The 14,683-nt window shown below is 30.6% G+C and overlaps 2 protein-coding genes across 2 annotated transcripts; both read left to right on the top strand.

Moving 5' to 3' along the window:
* The first annotated feature begins 1,096 nt into the window (after nucleotides 1–1,096).
* Nucleotides 1,097–4,529, top strand: LOC127261786 (origin of replication complex subunit 6). Its single transcript, XM_051290187.1, has 9 exons — nucleotides 1,097–1,549; nucleotides 1,634–1,680; nucleotides 1,773–1,877; nucleotides 1,968–2,048; nucleotides 2,793–2,904; nucleotides 2,990–3,052; nucleotides 3,123–3,210; nucleotides 3,352–3,422; nucleotides 4,210–4,529. The coding sequence occupies exons 1-9, from the start codon at nucleotides 1,430–1,432 to the stop codon at nucleotides 4,387–4,389; spliced, it is 867 nt and encodes a 288-aa protein (XP_051146144.1). The 5' UTR covers nucleotides 1,097–1,429; the 3' UTR covers nucleotides 4,390–4,529.
* A 1,137-nt stretch (nucleotides 4,530–5,666) lies between these two features.
* On the top strand, nucleotides 5,667–8,701 carry LOC127261630 (sphinganine C4-monooxygenase 1-like). Its single transcript, XM_051289912.1, has 2 exons — nucleotides 5,667–6,147; nucleotides 7,768–8,701. The coding sequence occupies exons 1-2, from the start codon at nucleotides 5,917–5,919 to the stop codon at nucleotides 8,320–8,322; spliced, it is 786 nt and encodes a 261-aa protein (XP_051145869.1). The 5' UTR covers nucleotides 5,667–5,916; the 3' UTR covers nucleotides 8,323–8,701.
* The last annotated feature ends 5,982 nt before the right edge of the window (nucleotides 8,702–14,683 follow it).

Here is a 14,683-nt window from a genome sequence, read left to right as displayed (position 1 = left end):
TGGCTTTGATTTTGAGACTAATGCATTGTGTTTGTATTGAAAGTTATGAGATTGAATAGTGTTGGTTTGTGAAGGAAATCCTAACCAAACACGCCTTGGATTGTTTTCCTATTTTTGGGTTATTTTGGAAATTTAAAAAGAATAATGGATTATTCAATACAAAATACGGTTTGATTTTCAATAATATAGTTATGTGTTAGTATATTTTGGAAACGGTTTGTTTGTTTGTTTAGTATTTTGGTGTAAATTTTCTTTTAAGTGAGTTATGGGTCGGTAGTATAAGAACATGGGTTGGCTTATTTGGCGGGCGTTTTGGTGTTGCACTATAGCAACGTTATTTTTTGGTGTTGCTTTATTTATATTTTATATTTTTATATTTTTTTAATTTTTAAAATTATAAATTTGATTTTTAAATTTAATTTTTATTTTTTAAATTTTTTTAAAATTTTATTTTAAATTATAAAAATAAAAAGTTGTTTAAAATAATAGGAAAAATTGAATATTTGAAGAATAATAGTGAAAAATGGAGTTATGGTTGAAATAAAATATAAGATAAATAGAGTTGATGGGTTGAAGATACCTAAGAAATAATATTTTATATTAAATATTGATTTTGATTAAAAAAAATATATATATATATATATAAAATTGTGTCAAAAATTATTTTTGGACAAAAAAAACTTAATAGTGTTTTGATATTTATAGTATGAATTATTTTTAATAGGATCGAAAATTAAATAAATAAATTGAGTTGAGATTGGAAAAGTAAAATTGTTCGTTCGGCTATTTTTTAGTGGGACGATTTTTTATAAATTAATATATACATTTTAATGTAATATATATTTTATTTATTTATAAAATTAATAAGTCAATATAAAATATTTTTCTATCCAACTTAATTTAATAAATAATTTAAAAATATATTAGTAAAATAATTATAATATAATAAAAAGAAATTACTATAAAATAAAAATAATATAATTAAATAGTTTAATTGTTAAAAAAAAATTATAAATTATAAAATTTTAAATATGATTAAATTATAAAATTATATTTTAAAAAGAAAAGTAAAAACCATAAGAGACTGACCAAATAGAAAGAGTTTACAAAATTATTATTTTTTATTTTACCCCACAATTTTTCATACTTGAGAAAATAAAGTTCACCAGCAACACACCCAATATAAATTTTACACCAAACGCCGCCTTATAAAACTTCCACTGGTGGCGCCAAAACCCAAAATATTCATTGCCGCCGTTCGTCGCCGCGCGCCAAAATCCAAATGTTTTCGGCACTTCCAATTCCCGCTACCAATCTTCCATCAAATAATCCACAATGACTTCCCATCAGATTTCATATTTCCCTTCTCCGACACCAATTTTGGAGGTAATCGACCGGAGAGAGCGATTTCAGAGATCCGCCGCCGGGAATGGACATGTCGGAGATTGCCCGGAAACTCGGCCTTTCAGAATCCAAAAACCTCATCCGCAAGGCCGCCGAACTCCGCCGCCGCGCCGACCTCCAATTTGACTCTTCGATTATCGGCGTTGTATGTTCTACACATTAACAATCGCATCACTCAGCCGATTCAACTGCACATTTCTTTGATTTCATGAATCTGTTGAATTTTCAGGGGGAGATTTGTAAGGCTGTGATTTGCCTAGAGATTGCCGCTTCCAGGTACATTCGACGATTGTCTATCATTGATTTGGGGATTTAGGGTTTCGAATATTTTTTTTCTAATGATGAATCTGTCAATTTCACTGCCTTAGCATGGATGTTATATTCGATCGACAAGTAGCGATAAAGTTGAGCGGGATGTCTGAGAAAGGTTACAACAGATCCTTCAATTCGATGCAGAACGGAATTGGTATCAAGTTAGTGTTCATGAACAAGAAGTTTACCTCCCAATTTTAATTTTCAAAGCGTTCATGATGCAAGAATATCTTCTCCATTGTTAATGGCAGGAACAAAATCGATGTGAGGGAATTGGCAATTCAATTCGGATGCATTCGGCTCATCCCTTTTGTCCACAAGGGCTTGTCATCGTAAGTAATTTCTAACTGTCAAGTATGATCTTGAAATCCGTTTCTTAAATTGTGATTGAAATTCTAATCCAGTATTGAACCTGTTTCTGAAACTAGGATCGAATTTCTAACTCGGAAGTATGTTCTTGAAATCTGTTTCTTAATCAACTATTGAATTTCTAACTCTGAAGTATGACATTGAAAGCTGTTTCTTAAACTATGATCTAATTTTGATTTTAGAAGTATGATATTGAAATTTGTTTCTTAAATTTTGACAAATTTCTAACTCTGAAGTATGATATTGAAATATGTATGTTAAATTACAACTGAATTTCTAGCTCATAAGTATGATCTTGCAATATGTTTCTTAAAATATCTCTTACATTGCGATCGAATTTCTAACTCAGAAGTGTAATATTGTAATCTGTTTCTTAAAATATCTCTTACATTGTGATCGAATTTCTAACTCAGAAGTGTAATATTGTAGTATGTTTCTTAAATTATGATCGAATTCCTAAATCAAGAGTATGATCTTGAAATATGTTTCTTAAAATATATCTTACATTGTGATCGAATTTCTAACTGAGAAGTGTAATATATTACGATCGAATGACATTGAAATCTATTTCTTAAACTACAGTTGAAATTCTAACTCAGAAGTATGATATTGAAATCTGTTTCTTAGATTGTGATGAATGTTGTGCAATAATTAGATTCAAAATTGCATTTTATATTAGTTTGATCAACATGCTTACAAATTTTCAGGTTTAAGGAGCGATTCACGGCTTCATTGCCTTCTTCGCGTAGGGGAAGCGCCGATTTCACTCGGCCTGTTTTCACTGCTGCAGCGTTCTATCTATGCGCCAAAAAACAAAAGGCATAAAACCGATCAAAATCACTTGAAATTTACTAGTTCATCATGTGTTCTTGATTAATGACTTTATGCATGCACATTTTTTCAGCTCAAGGCAGATAAATTCAAGCTAATCGAACTTGCCGGCACATCAGAGTCAGAGTTTTCTAGTGTAAGAAACTCTCTATATAGATTTTAATCGGTTGAGTGATTAGTCGTCTTATGAAATCTTTATTCCTTAGGTATGCACTTCAATGCTAGACCTCTGCTTCGATGCTTTTGGTGTATCCAAGGAAAAAAAGGATTCGCGCCAAATAAAAGGAAATCGCGGTAAATAAAAATCTGTTTATGCTTTGGGTTGGAGCAAGTTTAAATTTGGGAGAGATTTTTAGAAAAATAGAGGAATTGTTTGGAGATGATTTGATTTTAAACTAATGCGTTCTTGCAACTTATTTGTGGCGTTGAATGCAGAGCTTCTCGATGCTTTGCCTGAGAAAAGAAAGCTCGAAGATGGTGGCTATTCTTCTGATGACGGCGAGGAGGTAATTATTTGGCTTTGAATGAAAAATATATATTGAATATAAAGAATATATTTGTTTAGTGTTTATAATTTTAGGTATTTTGTTACGAGAAATGAAAGATTATGAAAGTATTAAGTGATACTTTGTGTATTTTTGTTAATTTTTATTGTTACGTATGTATGTCTATATTGTATATTATAGTTTTTAGGTTATATTTTTAGGAAATTGTAATTTAAAAACACTAGGTGACCACACTTGCTGTTTTTAGTGAATGCGGAAGTTATTTGAAATTATAGTCGATTGCGCAAGTTGTTGATTTGCGTTTTCATGTAACTTGATGTAAATCGTAATTTAAAAACACTAAGGGTGTGTTTGTTTGTGGGTTTTAGTTTTTAGGTTTGGATTTTTGAATAGTAAAAAAATTGAATTTGAATAAACAGAGGTTGATGATATATTTTGAATGTAAAATAAATTTGTAGTCTAATATAAAAAAGAAAAATAATTGTTTGATGTAATATGTTTAGAGAAAAAGAAATTTAAATAGTAAAATTATGTAGTAAAATCCACAAAAGAACACAATCTAGGTGAATAATATTCAATGAATGCGAAAATCATTTTGATATTATAATCGTTTGCGACAAAGTTGTGTTTGTTTGTGATTTTATGGAACTTGATGTAAATCTTATTCAAAAACACTAAGTGAACACTTTTTCAATGAATGCGAAAACCATTTGTTATTATAGTCTATTGCACAAAGTTGTGTTTGTTTGCGTTTTTATGGAACTTGATGCAGTAAAGTTCTGCGCAGCCGTCTGCATACAAGAAGCGAAAAGTGATGGAGAAGCACGAATATGGCAAGTGGAAATCCTCGGTCGAGAAGATGAATAAACGGAGCAAGATATCCGATCGGCTCGACGGGATGAAGAAGAAACAAACAACTCTGGATTTTCTCAAGAGGCTTCCTGAAACTACAACAGAGGCTTCATGAAAGAAAGAAAGAAAGAAGAATTGGGTCCAAACACCATATTCATTTATATTGAGATCAAGAAAACAGGTAAAGTCTTATATTTCTAATCTAATGCCATTTTTATTGAACTCCTGCAGAAATAGAAATAGAAATAGAAATGTCCTTGAAATTCTGCAGATTTTCTTTCTCTCTTGAATCATTAAAAGCAGAGTTGGTACCAATCTGGATATTGTTTTTGGCTGTTTGAACTACATCTGTAAATCGGATGTTTGACCCTTTTTTTTTTTTTCCCAAATATGTAATATACTATTCATAATAATTTCTTGATTATTTTTTGTAGCATTTTTATATTCAAATCTAAACAAATAAGGCAATATTTCTGTCTACACTTTAAAGTGATTTTTTTGTTTTTATAGTAAATTAAAAAATAATAATATTATTATTTTTTATTTTTTTTTGTCTCAAAATAGTGTTATTATTTTTTAATTTAGTAATTGTATTATTTACCTAATATAATAAATATTCTTCTAATTTATACTATATTATACAAATGCTATTATTTTTATATTATAAAATACTAATATTTAAAAATTTACATCCAAAAAACAAATACTATCTTTGTTCCGGGACGGAGGGAGTAGTAGTATTTTATTTGTAAGGTGTATAATTAAAGAAAATGATACTTTGTAGTGGACAGACGAAAGTAATATAAATGATATTTTTAGTGGGAACGGAGAGAGTATTATTATTGAAAATATATTTAAAATTAATCGTATTTAAATTATTATATCAAATTCAATTTTTTCTTATAAAATATATTGGACTCGTTGAAATTTTTATTTTTTTTATTTTAAATGAATAGAATATATATTATATGTATTGTATTAATATGTTTATTATATATATATATTTAATATGTATAAAAATTGACTAAAAATATTAAGTGAACAAATTTATTATATTAAATAAAAAATATTACTAACTTTTAACTATTTTTTAATTTAAAAAGACTAAAATTTTATGTTTAAACGGAGTTATTACAAAAACGAATAATATATTTTTATTAAAAAAAATAAACAATAATTTATTTGTAAGAACAAATATAATACACCATTCCAAGTTATAGCCAAGCAATGGAGGGCAAATTGGGGAAGTCATCTTTTGGCGGCAACATTAACGGTAACTTCCACGTCATCTTTTTTCTCCTTATTTTAAACGGTTGACCATTGACTTTTCAATTTCAACCGCTAGTTTTAAAAATAGAAAGTACCATTTTCAAAGTTCAAACGCGGGGGCGTTGTTCGCGACGATATGTCATTTTCCCAACGCCCCCAAAATCCACCACTCAAATTTCTTATATCGGCGGATTCGCTTTCTCATCAATACTTTTTCTCGAAATTCTCCGTCAGAATTGATCAATCAATCCATACATCGTTCGTCCGTTCCTTCATAAAGCCAAATTTAAGGGTCTGTTGTTGAAACCCTAAAACGCAGACCCTAATTTGGGCGAATCGGAAAATTTTCGATAGGGAAATTGGGGACGGGACAATGGAGGTTTGTGGATTTCAAATTTCGGATGAATTGTTGGGAACATTTGCCCCGATTATTGTGTATTGGGCGTATTCGGGTATTTACACGATTCTAGGTTCGATGGAGAAGTACAGACTGCATTCGAAGAAGGATGAAGATGAGAAGAATTTGGTGGCTAAGAAAAATGTGGTGATCGGTGTTCTCTTTCAGCAGGTTGTTCAGGCGACTGTGGCCACCATACTTTACGCCGTGAGTACTTTTTTTTTCACTTTGCCCTAATTGGATTTGATTTTCATATTTTGTTCTCATGTGTTTGGTTTATATGTTTTTGACGTTGAGTTAGTGGTGAATCCATAGTTACTTTCAATTTCTTAGAAACATTTCTGGAAATGGTTGTTGGATTTGTAATTTTAGGAGTGGAAAATCCATAGTTAATCTCAATTTCTTAGAAACATTTTGTGGAAATGGTTGTTGGATTTGTGATTTTACTTCTGGAATTTCGATACGGATGTGTTACTTGTGATTTGGAATGATTTTGGTTGTTTGGATTCAAAAATTTTGGAGGGAAAATCAGTGGTTCGATGTTGTGTTTCGTGTAGATTTTAGGTGTGGAAAATGATGTTTTTAGGCCCTTATGTTGAAGTGCCAAAAGAGATTTGAAAATACAAATGAACAAATCCGATCATCGTGTAATGCCAACGTGCTGTTTGCTTATCGAATGAGCCAGGAATCTCATAGTCTTATGTATTGGTGGAATTTTGATTTTACTGCTGGAATTTCGATATGGATGTGTTTACTCGTGATTTGGAATGATTTTAGTTGTTTGGATTCAAAAATTTGTTTGAGCAAATCAGTGGTTAGATGCTATGTTCATGATGAAGTGCGGAGAAAGATTTGAAAATACAAATGGATAATCGTGTAATGCCAAGGTAATGTGTCTTATTGAATGCGTCGGAATCTCATAGTCTTATATATTGGTGGAATTTCGGATGCGTTGATTTGGAAGGATTTTGGGTGTTTGGATTTAAATCGTGTAAGTTCTTAGTATTGAAAATGATGTATTACACCCTTATGTTGAAGTGCAAAAAGAGATTGAAAATACACTTGAGCAAAGCCGATCAGCGTGTAATGCTAATGTGTTGTTTGTCTTATCAAATGAGTCGGAATTTTGTAATCTTATATATGCGTGGATGTGAATAGGAGGGATATAGAAAGTGAAAAATCATAGGTTCATTTGTTGGGGGTTGTCGTTTACGAATCCTAAGATGTGATTGGGTTATTTCCGGGCACATATTTGGTCTCCTTTATGTGACCTTTTATGTGATTGAGGATTATTTTGGCATACATATTTGACGTACATATAACTCCCATTGTTCTATGTCTTGGCATTCCTTTCTGTTCATCGAAAAACAGGGGATTGACATTGTAATCTATCGAAACATTCTCCTTTTTGGTTACACTTTCTTGAAATTGTTTATGTTGTCAAGAATCTTACCGTGTGTCTATATCATAGGTGCATCATCTATCTTTCTTCTCGCCTATAAGTACATAGGATTACGATCATTTGTAAATTTCACAGATTTAGATGAGTTAAAAAACGGCGAAATGTGCTATAGATAGTAAAGAAACGAAGACTAGGAATTGAATCGGGGAATAAGATCAATAACATAAAATCTTAGGCGCTTATGATTAACAATATTACACGGTGTGATCAAGAAACTTTGTTTTCTCCTTATGGTATTTCTTTTTTTTCGATTCTATCGCCAGTTATCGCGTATTGTTTTCATTTGACGTCTATATTAAACGAAAAGTATCTCTCCGTCCGATGCTTTAATGTGCGAAACAAACTGTGTTTTTTTTATCATACAGGTTACGGGAAGGGACAGCGATTCTTCGCAACCACAACAAACGTCACTCCTCGCGCACGGCCAGCAATTCTTCATCGCAATGACGGTTCTAGACACATGGCAATATTTCATGCACCGATACATGCATCAAAACAAGTTCTTGTACAAACACATCCATTCGAAACACCACAGGCTCGTCGTCCCGTACGCTTTCGGAGCGTTGTACAACCATCCCTTAGAGGGTGTGTTGCTCGACACAATCGGCGGAGCCTCGTCGTTCCTCGTCTCGGGCATGTCCCCGAGAGCTTCGATCTTTTTCTTCTCGTTCGCGACATTGAAGACAGTCGACGACCACTGTGGCCTGTGGCTGCCGGGAAATCCCTTCCAGCTATTGTTCCGAAACAACTCGGCTTATCACGACATCCATCACCAGCTCTACGGAAGTAAGTATAATTTCTCGCAGCCGTTCTTCGTTGTGTGGGATCGAATACTCGGGACTTACATGCCTTACGAAATCGAGACGAGAGTCGAAGGCGGGCTCGAAGCACGGCCCGGTAAAGATTGCAAGGATAACTAAGAGGTAATACATTTTTTTTTAGCCAAATTTATCGATGATTTTTCGTCGTGTATATACGGGCGTATGTATGTACGATAGATTGAAGAGGATAGAAGTGTTGGCTTCTCCCATGGCTTCTTGTTCTCGTAATCTCTAGTAGTTCGTCGAAAGTACATAGTTGATCGAGTCGAGTTTCTTAGGAATATGTTCGAATTATAGCCTGTCTGCAACAGAATGTGCCGCTGAACACGGTGCGGCCATCCATACGCACGCAGACATGCCAATCACTAGAGTTGTTAACAAGCCGAACAAAATTTAAAGTGTTTGTATTTGTTTGTTAAGCCTTCGAGATCGGTAAGAATATTCATTATTTAAGCTCGTGAAGAATATTTATTGTTTTAGCTAGTGTTATTCTTCGAGTTTGTTTATCTTATTTTTTTTTTAATTTATATATAAATTAAAATTATTTTATTTATTTATAAATTGTAATTTCATTTGTATATATAATGTTTATAATAAATATATTATTTTAACATCGCGAACAAAATTCGAACTCGTTTGATTAGGGTCATTCGTTAACAAATAAGCTTGTTTATGCTATTCGATTCGGTTCATTAACGTTCGTAAACGAGTTTTAATCGTGTCGTTTACTAACAAGTCGATTCATTTAAAAGCTCTATCAGCTATCGGTCAGACAAGTTAATTCGCCGTCCCATCTCTTGATTACAGAAGTGTAAACTCGGCGGTGCCCTAGGTCTGCAGATTAATCATTTAAACTGATCTACGGTTTCGAAATCAACGGATGAGATTCATTGCTGGATGATGGGCCCATTAACAGAAATTTCATTGGTATTGTTGGGCTTACGTTGTTTAAGCCCATAAAATTTACCTTCCTATTTTTATAGAAAAAATAAATAAATCGAAAATTTAAAATAAATTTAGATTATATAAATATGTGAATACGGTGATGAATAATAAATTGCATAAATTTCAATAAATTTATAAAAATTTTATTATCATTCAATCGATAAAATTTTAATAAATTTATAGTATATTTTAATAATACGTTTTTTTCATTATTAGAATTTCAGAGTAGCACTGTTTCATTAGTGATCTGCACCTACTTACATAAGTGCATCAACAATTGGGTTCTTTATTACATACATTGTTTTCCTTTTAAGAATTTGTTTTTAATTTGAGCTTTTATTCAAATAAGATTTTAATACAATATTTTTATAAAAAAAAATAATTTATTTTTATTGAGAATCTTAAATACAAATTAGTGGTAATTTTGATTTGAAATACAAATTAAACACACCATTTGGCAAATAGCAAAATGTTGATATTTGAGTTAATAGTTTATTATAAAACAAAAGTATTTGGTGTGAATTTTTACTTCTATTTCTTTTTTTTTTTGAAAATTTATTATTGATAAAATTAAAGAGTTTAAAAGTACTTTAGATTAATTTTAAAATAGTAAAAAAAATTGAATAGAAACAAATTTTTGTTGCAATATAAATTGGATATTATATTTTAAACAAAAGATTAGAATGTGTTTAGTTTTTATTTGAATAATTGATTTATTTTTAAATTTTAATTCAAACAACAATTTGAATGTGATGTTATATATATATATATATATATGTAATATACTTTTTATATAAAAATAAATAGTAAATATATTAAATAAAAAGAGATATAGAACATTTATTATATATATATATATATAAAAAAAAAACTATGAATAATAAATAATATGAAAACAAAATTAAAAATATAAATAAACAAAGCGTAAGACATATCTTCAAAGAATTTGTACCAATAGTTAAAATAAATGAACAAAATTTGCTAACACAATCTCGAAAGTTTTTCTGGGACATCAAAAGTACGTAGTATTTCAAATTTAACGAGATTTTTTTCGAAAAGTCGTGACTAATACTAACATTCTCAACTAAATCAAAATCTAACAAAGAAAAGCCCCGACACATATTGTCTTCGAATAAACCAAGAAATAATGAATCCAAGCCAAAAAAGAAATCTCATCCTCATCGATGCATCGATTCACTTCTATTCTCGGGCCTTCTCCTGCGCATTTGGGCCCGAACACTTTTATGGGCCCAAGAAGCCCGTGCTATATACACATCTATATATATATATATATCTCTACACCGAAACTAGATAAAACTACAACACTCGAAAAAATTGATTCAATTTAATTGCGCGCGCATTTTTACTATTGCTGTCATGTCCTGTTGTGGATAGGATCGGACCCTCTTCGAACCCGTCTTTTACTTGACCGGTTCGGATCAAATCTTGATCGATCTCGAGGGGTCGTCGTCTTGTTTGAATGTGGCCGGGCGATCGGACGATCTCCGGTGGCGGCGCCACCGCCTCGATTTGTGACAAGGTTGGCACTTGTGAAGGCACAAACTTGGGATGGATAGAGTGTAGTTAGGAATGATAGACATAGAAAAAGCATAATTGAGGAATGTAAGGAGAAAGACATTGTGAGGATGATGAAGATGAAGATGAAGATGAAGATGAAGAGGATAAGTGGTTCGGAGAAACTAAGGATGATGATGGTGGAAGAATGTGGGAGTTTAAGGTTAAGGTTGGGATCATTATGTTGTCCACTCCACAATTGGGGCAACAATTCTTATAGAATGGATGTTTCTTTTTTTGAGGGGGATTTAAAGCATAAAGCAAGAAAAATAATGTGAGGGACCCCCACACCCCACCCCAACCCAACCCAAGAATCAAGAATCCAAAATCCATCACTCACAAATGATGAATTTAACATAATAATAATAATAATAATAATAATAATAATAATAATATATCTATTCGAAACAAGTGTATTTTAGAGCGGCCAAAAACTAATTATAGCGTTCAGATCAAGAACTTCAATCCAATTATATATACGGATTAATATGAATCTGATCGATTGGAATAGAATTGAGTTATTTCATCAATTTAAAAAATAATAATAATTCGACACGAATCAATCATTTGTCAGTTTTGTGCATTCATTAATTTTTATATGTAAACGAAAAAACATTAAATTTTTATGTATAATTAATTGTATTCTCTTCATCTAAAAAAAATATATGTTAATTTGTTTTGTAATTTACAAAAGAAGTGACACATTTTTTACGAACAATATCCTAATAATGTATTAACTAAAATAATCTGGAAAATATGGTAGACAAAAAATAAATAAAAATTTGTGCAATTGTAATTTTAAGTAAAATGTGAGGTTATTTCATTAATGTATGAAGATTGCATTTTTTATTATAATGTGTGAACTTGCCGCTGCTATCTGAAAATGCCTATCGATCCCAAGGTGAACCTAGAATGCTACAAACTAGTAATTTATGATGTGGAGAACCTAAAATAAATACATTGCTAGTAAAATAAATTGAGTAATAATAAGTGGACTTCTTCATTTTGGTGATTCTATTTGGATTTTAGTTTTAACTTTTATAGTAACATTTTATTTTATTTTTTATTTTTAAAAAAATAATGATAATTTTAAATTTTTAAAAAATAACAAAATAAAAATAAGGGGGTGAGAATAATAGTGTTGTTGGTTGAAAAAGAAGAATCTGAATAAGATGATGAATAAAGGTATGATTGGGAACAACACAACACAACATCCTTGAGAAGATAAGCATCTTTTTGGCTAAGTGTTTTTAACCCCACCCTACCCCACCCCACCCCACCCCACCCCACCATTTTTCTTGCATGCTTTTGTCTGGTTGAACGAAGACCAGTCCAGTCAGCTTGGACTCCATGCCACGTCATCACTCCTGCGCTTATGTGGCATGAAGATCTCCTGTTGTATTAATTTTTGAGTTAGTTGATTGTCGAGTGTAGTCGTTAAGAGACTAAGGTTGTGTTTTAAATTTGTGTAATAATATTTTGATGTAGTAATATTTTATAGATAAAAATAAATAAATAAATAAATAAAATTTTTATAAAAATTGTTAAAAATAATAAAATAATTAACTAAAAAGGCGAAAGGTTCAGAAACATGTCGAGGATGAAAATAATAATAGTGTAAAGAAATGTTGGAATGTGATTAACCTAAAAAATGAAGATTACTTAGGTATTAAGAAATAAAAGAAGAATGTAATAATGAGTTAAGAATAGCCAAATTTAATTTAAACATATATATATATATATATCTGTGCATGGAGTGAGTGAGTGAGTCAGTCATAAAAGCAGCAATTAGCAAAAAGGAAAGTAATATATATATATATAAATATTCCAAACTTAAAAAACATCAAACATTCACTTTATATTACAACTACAACAGATCTCTATCTCACTTTAGAGAATTCCAAGCTCTATTCTCTATGCAACACCAATATTTTAAAAAATAAAATAATATATATATATATATTATATCAAACAAATAAATAAAATAAAATAAAATAAAAAAGAAATACTAAATCATATGTCATGGTTTCTTGTGCTCATTTTATTTGTTTTCTTTTATGGCTTCTTTTGCCAGTCTTCTTTCATTCTTCTGTCTCTCTTTCTCTTTACCATTAATAATAATAATAATTATTATTATTACAATTTATTTTGTTTTGTTTTATTTATTTATATCTTTTTCTTTACACACTTTTATTTATTTATGTGTAATAATGAAATGGGATAAATCACACCCCAACTTGGAACATTCTAAAGTGTGTGCAGGTTCTGTGATGTATGCTTTATTTTAAATTTTTTTTTCTTATATATATATATATATATGTGTGTGTGTGAATAAAATAATGGTCCAAAGAATTACACCATTATGACACTGAAAGCTTACAGAAACGGACAGATTCTTTTGCTTTTTTTGCTTTAGATTTGTGTTTGAAAGAATGATTTTTGTAATTTTGCTAATCGGGAATTTATTGATGCTGTTTGATGGGAGGTACAAAAAGGGAAGCGGAACGTACATCACTCACTGCATGTATTGGAATTGAACCCCAATTGGGTTTTGTCCGATTCTTTCTTTTAATTAAAGAGATGGATCGGATTGTCTGAGGTAAAGTGGGAATTGGGTTTCTGGAATTCATCAAAATTATTGAGTTTTTAAAGATGCAGTCTTGTTGTTAAAGAAGTTTCCTTTTAGGCATTTCATCGAACACCTGCCCTACACAAGACAAGACAGCATATTCCAAGTTTTAGCCACCAAAGAATTAACTGCGGACATATCAGAATCCCACCAAGATCATCGCAATTTCAAACATCCGAAAACACAATTAATTATCTTTGTATTGGTATAATTGCCTCGATTGATTGTTTCAACGAAAAAAGATTTACACTAATATATTCATGTATTTTCATTAGAGCGGTTATCATTAGTGAATTTAGTTTGATTTAAACTCGTTCACGAATCTAAACGAACCAAATAACATAAATAGATTTGTTTCGTTGACTAAGTCCAAAGTATATTGGTGAATGTGCTCAAATATATAATTTTATTAATTAAAAAATAAATAAATAAATAAATAATATTATATATATAAATTTAAAAAATAAAATAATCTATCCAAAAGAGCCCAAATAAATTTATTTGAGTTGAAAGCGAACACAAGCTCGAATGTTTAACGAACAAACATGAGTCTTGTTCATAAATATTCACGAACGAACACAAACATCCTAAGGTTGTGTTCTTTTATGAGTTTTATATAAAATATCAAACCAAACAATTATTTTCTTTTTTATATTATACTACAAATTTATTTTACATTCAAAACATCACGTTCAACCTCTATTTTATATCAAATCAAACAACTATTTAAATTAACTTTTTACTATTCAAATGTCCAAATCCAAAAATTCAAACTAACAGACAAACACACCAATAAAGTTCTAGTTCTCATAAATATATATATATATATCTCAAAATTAGTAATCATTGTACTATATCTTAATCTCACTGAAACTCTGAAAGAGCATCAATCAGGTGTGGAAATTCAGCCTTGGTATGCAAATTGAAAGTAAAAATATTATGTTCATCCACTCCACCCAATCGCTTATACTATGAATAACGCACATTCATTAAATGTTCCAAAGATCATCGTGTCACTTAATTCTAAGAATGATCCATTTAGAGCAAAAAATAAAAATAGAAAAAAAAACGAAGAGATATTTGGTCATAAATTACTATATCTTAATGAAATATGTGCTCTCATATATCTAGCAAATTGCACAAGGCCGTCGCAACAAAAAGTTGGAAAATAACCACAATCACAAGGATAAGATCCCATATCAAGCAAGACAAATAACTACCTTGTGCCAAGAATGGATTTTTGTATAAACCAATGATGTCTCTGACTTGACCAAGTCATTCGAAGAAACCAAGACAAGGTAATGTCCTAAA

This window comes from Andrographis paniculata, unplaced genomic scaffold (genome assembly GCF_009805555.1).
Source record: "Andrographis paniculata isolate CXL003 unplaced genomic scaffold, ASM980555v1 Contig64END, whole genome shotgun sequence".
In the NCBI taxonomy this organism is placed as follows: domain Eukaryota; kingdom Viridiplantae; phylum Streptophyta; class Magnoliopsida; order Lamiales; family Acanthaceae; genus Andrographis; species Andrographis paniculata.
The sequence above is the reverse complement of the archived record's forward strand: the minus strand, read 5'-3'. Positions and strand labels throughout refer to the sequence as shown.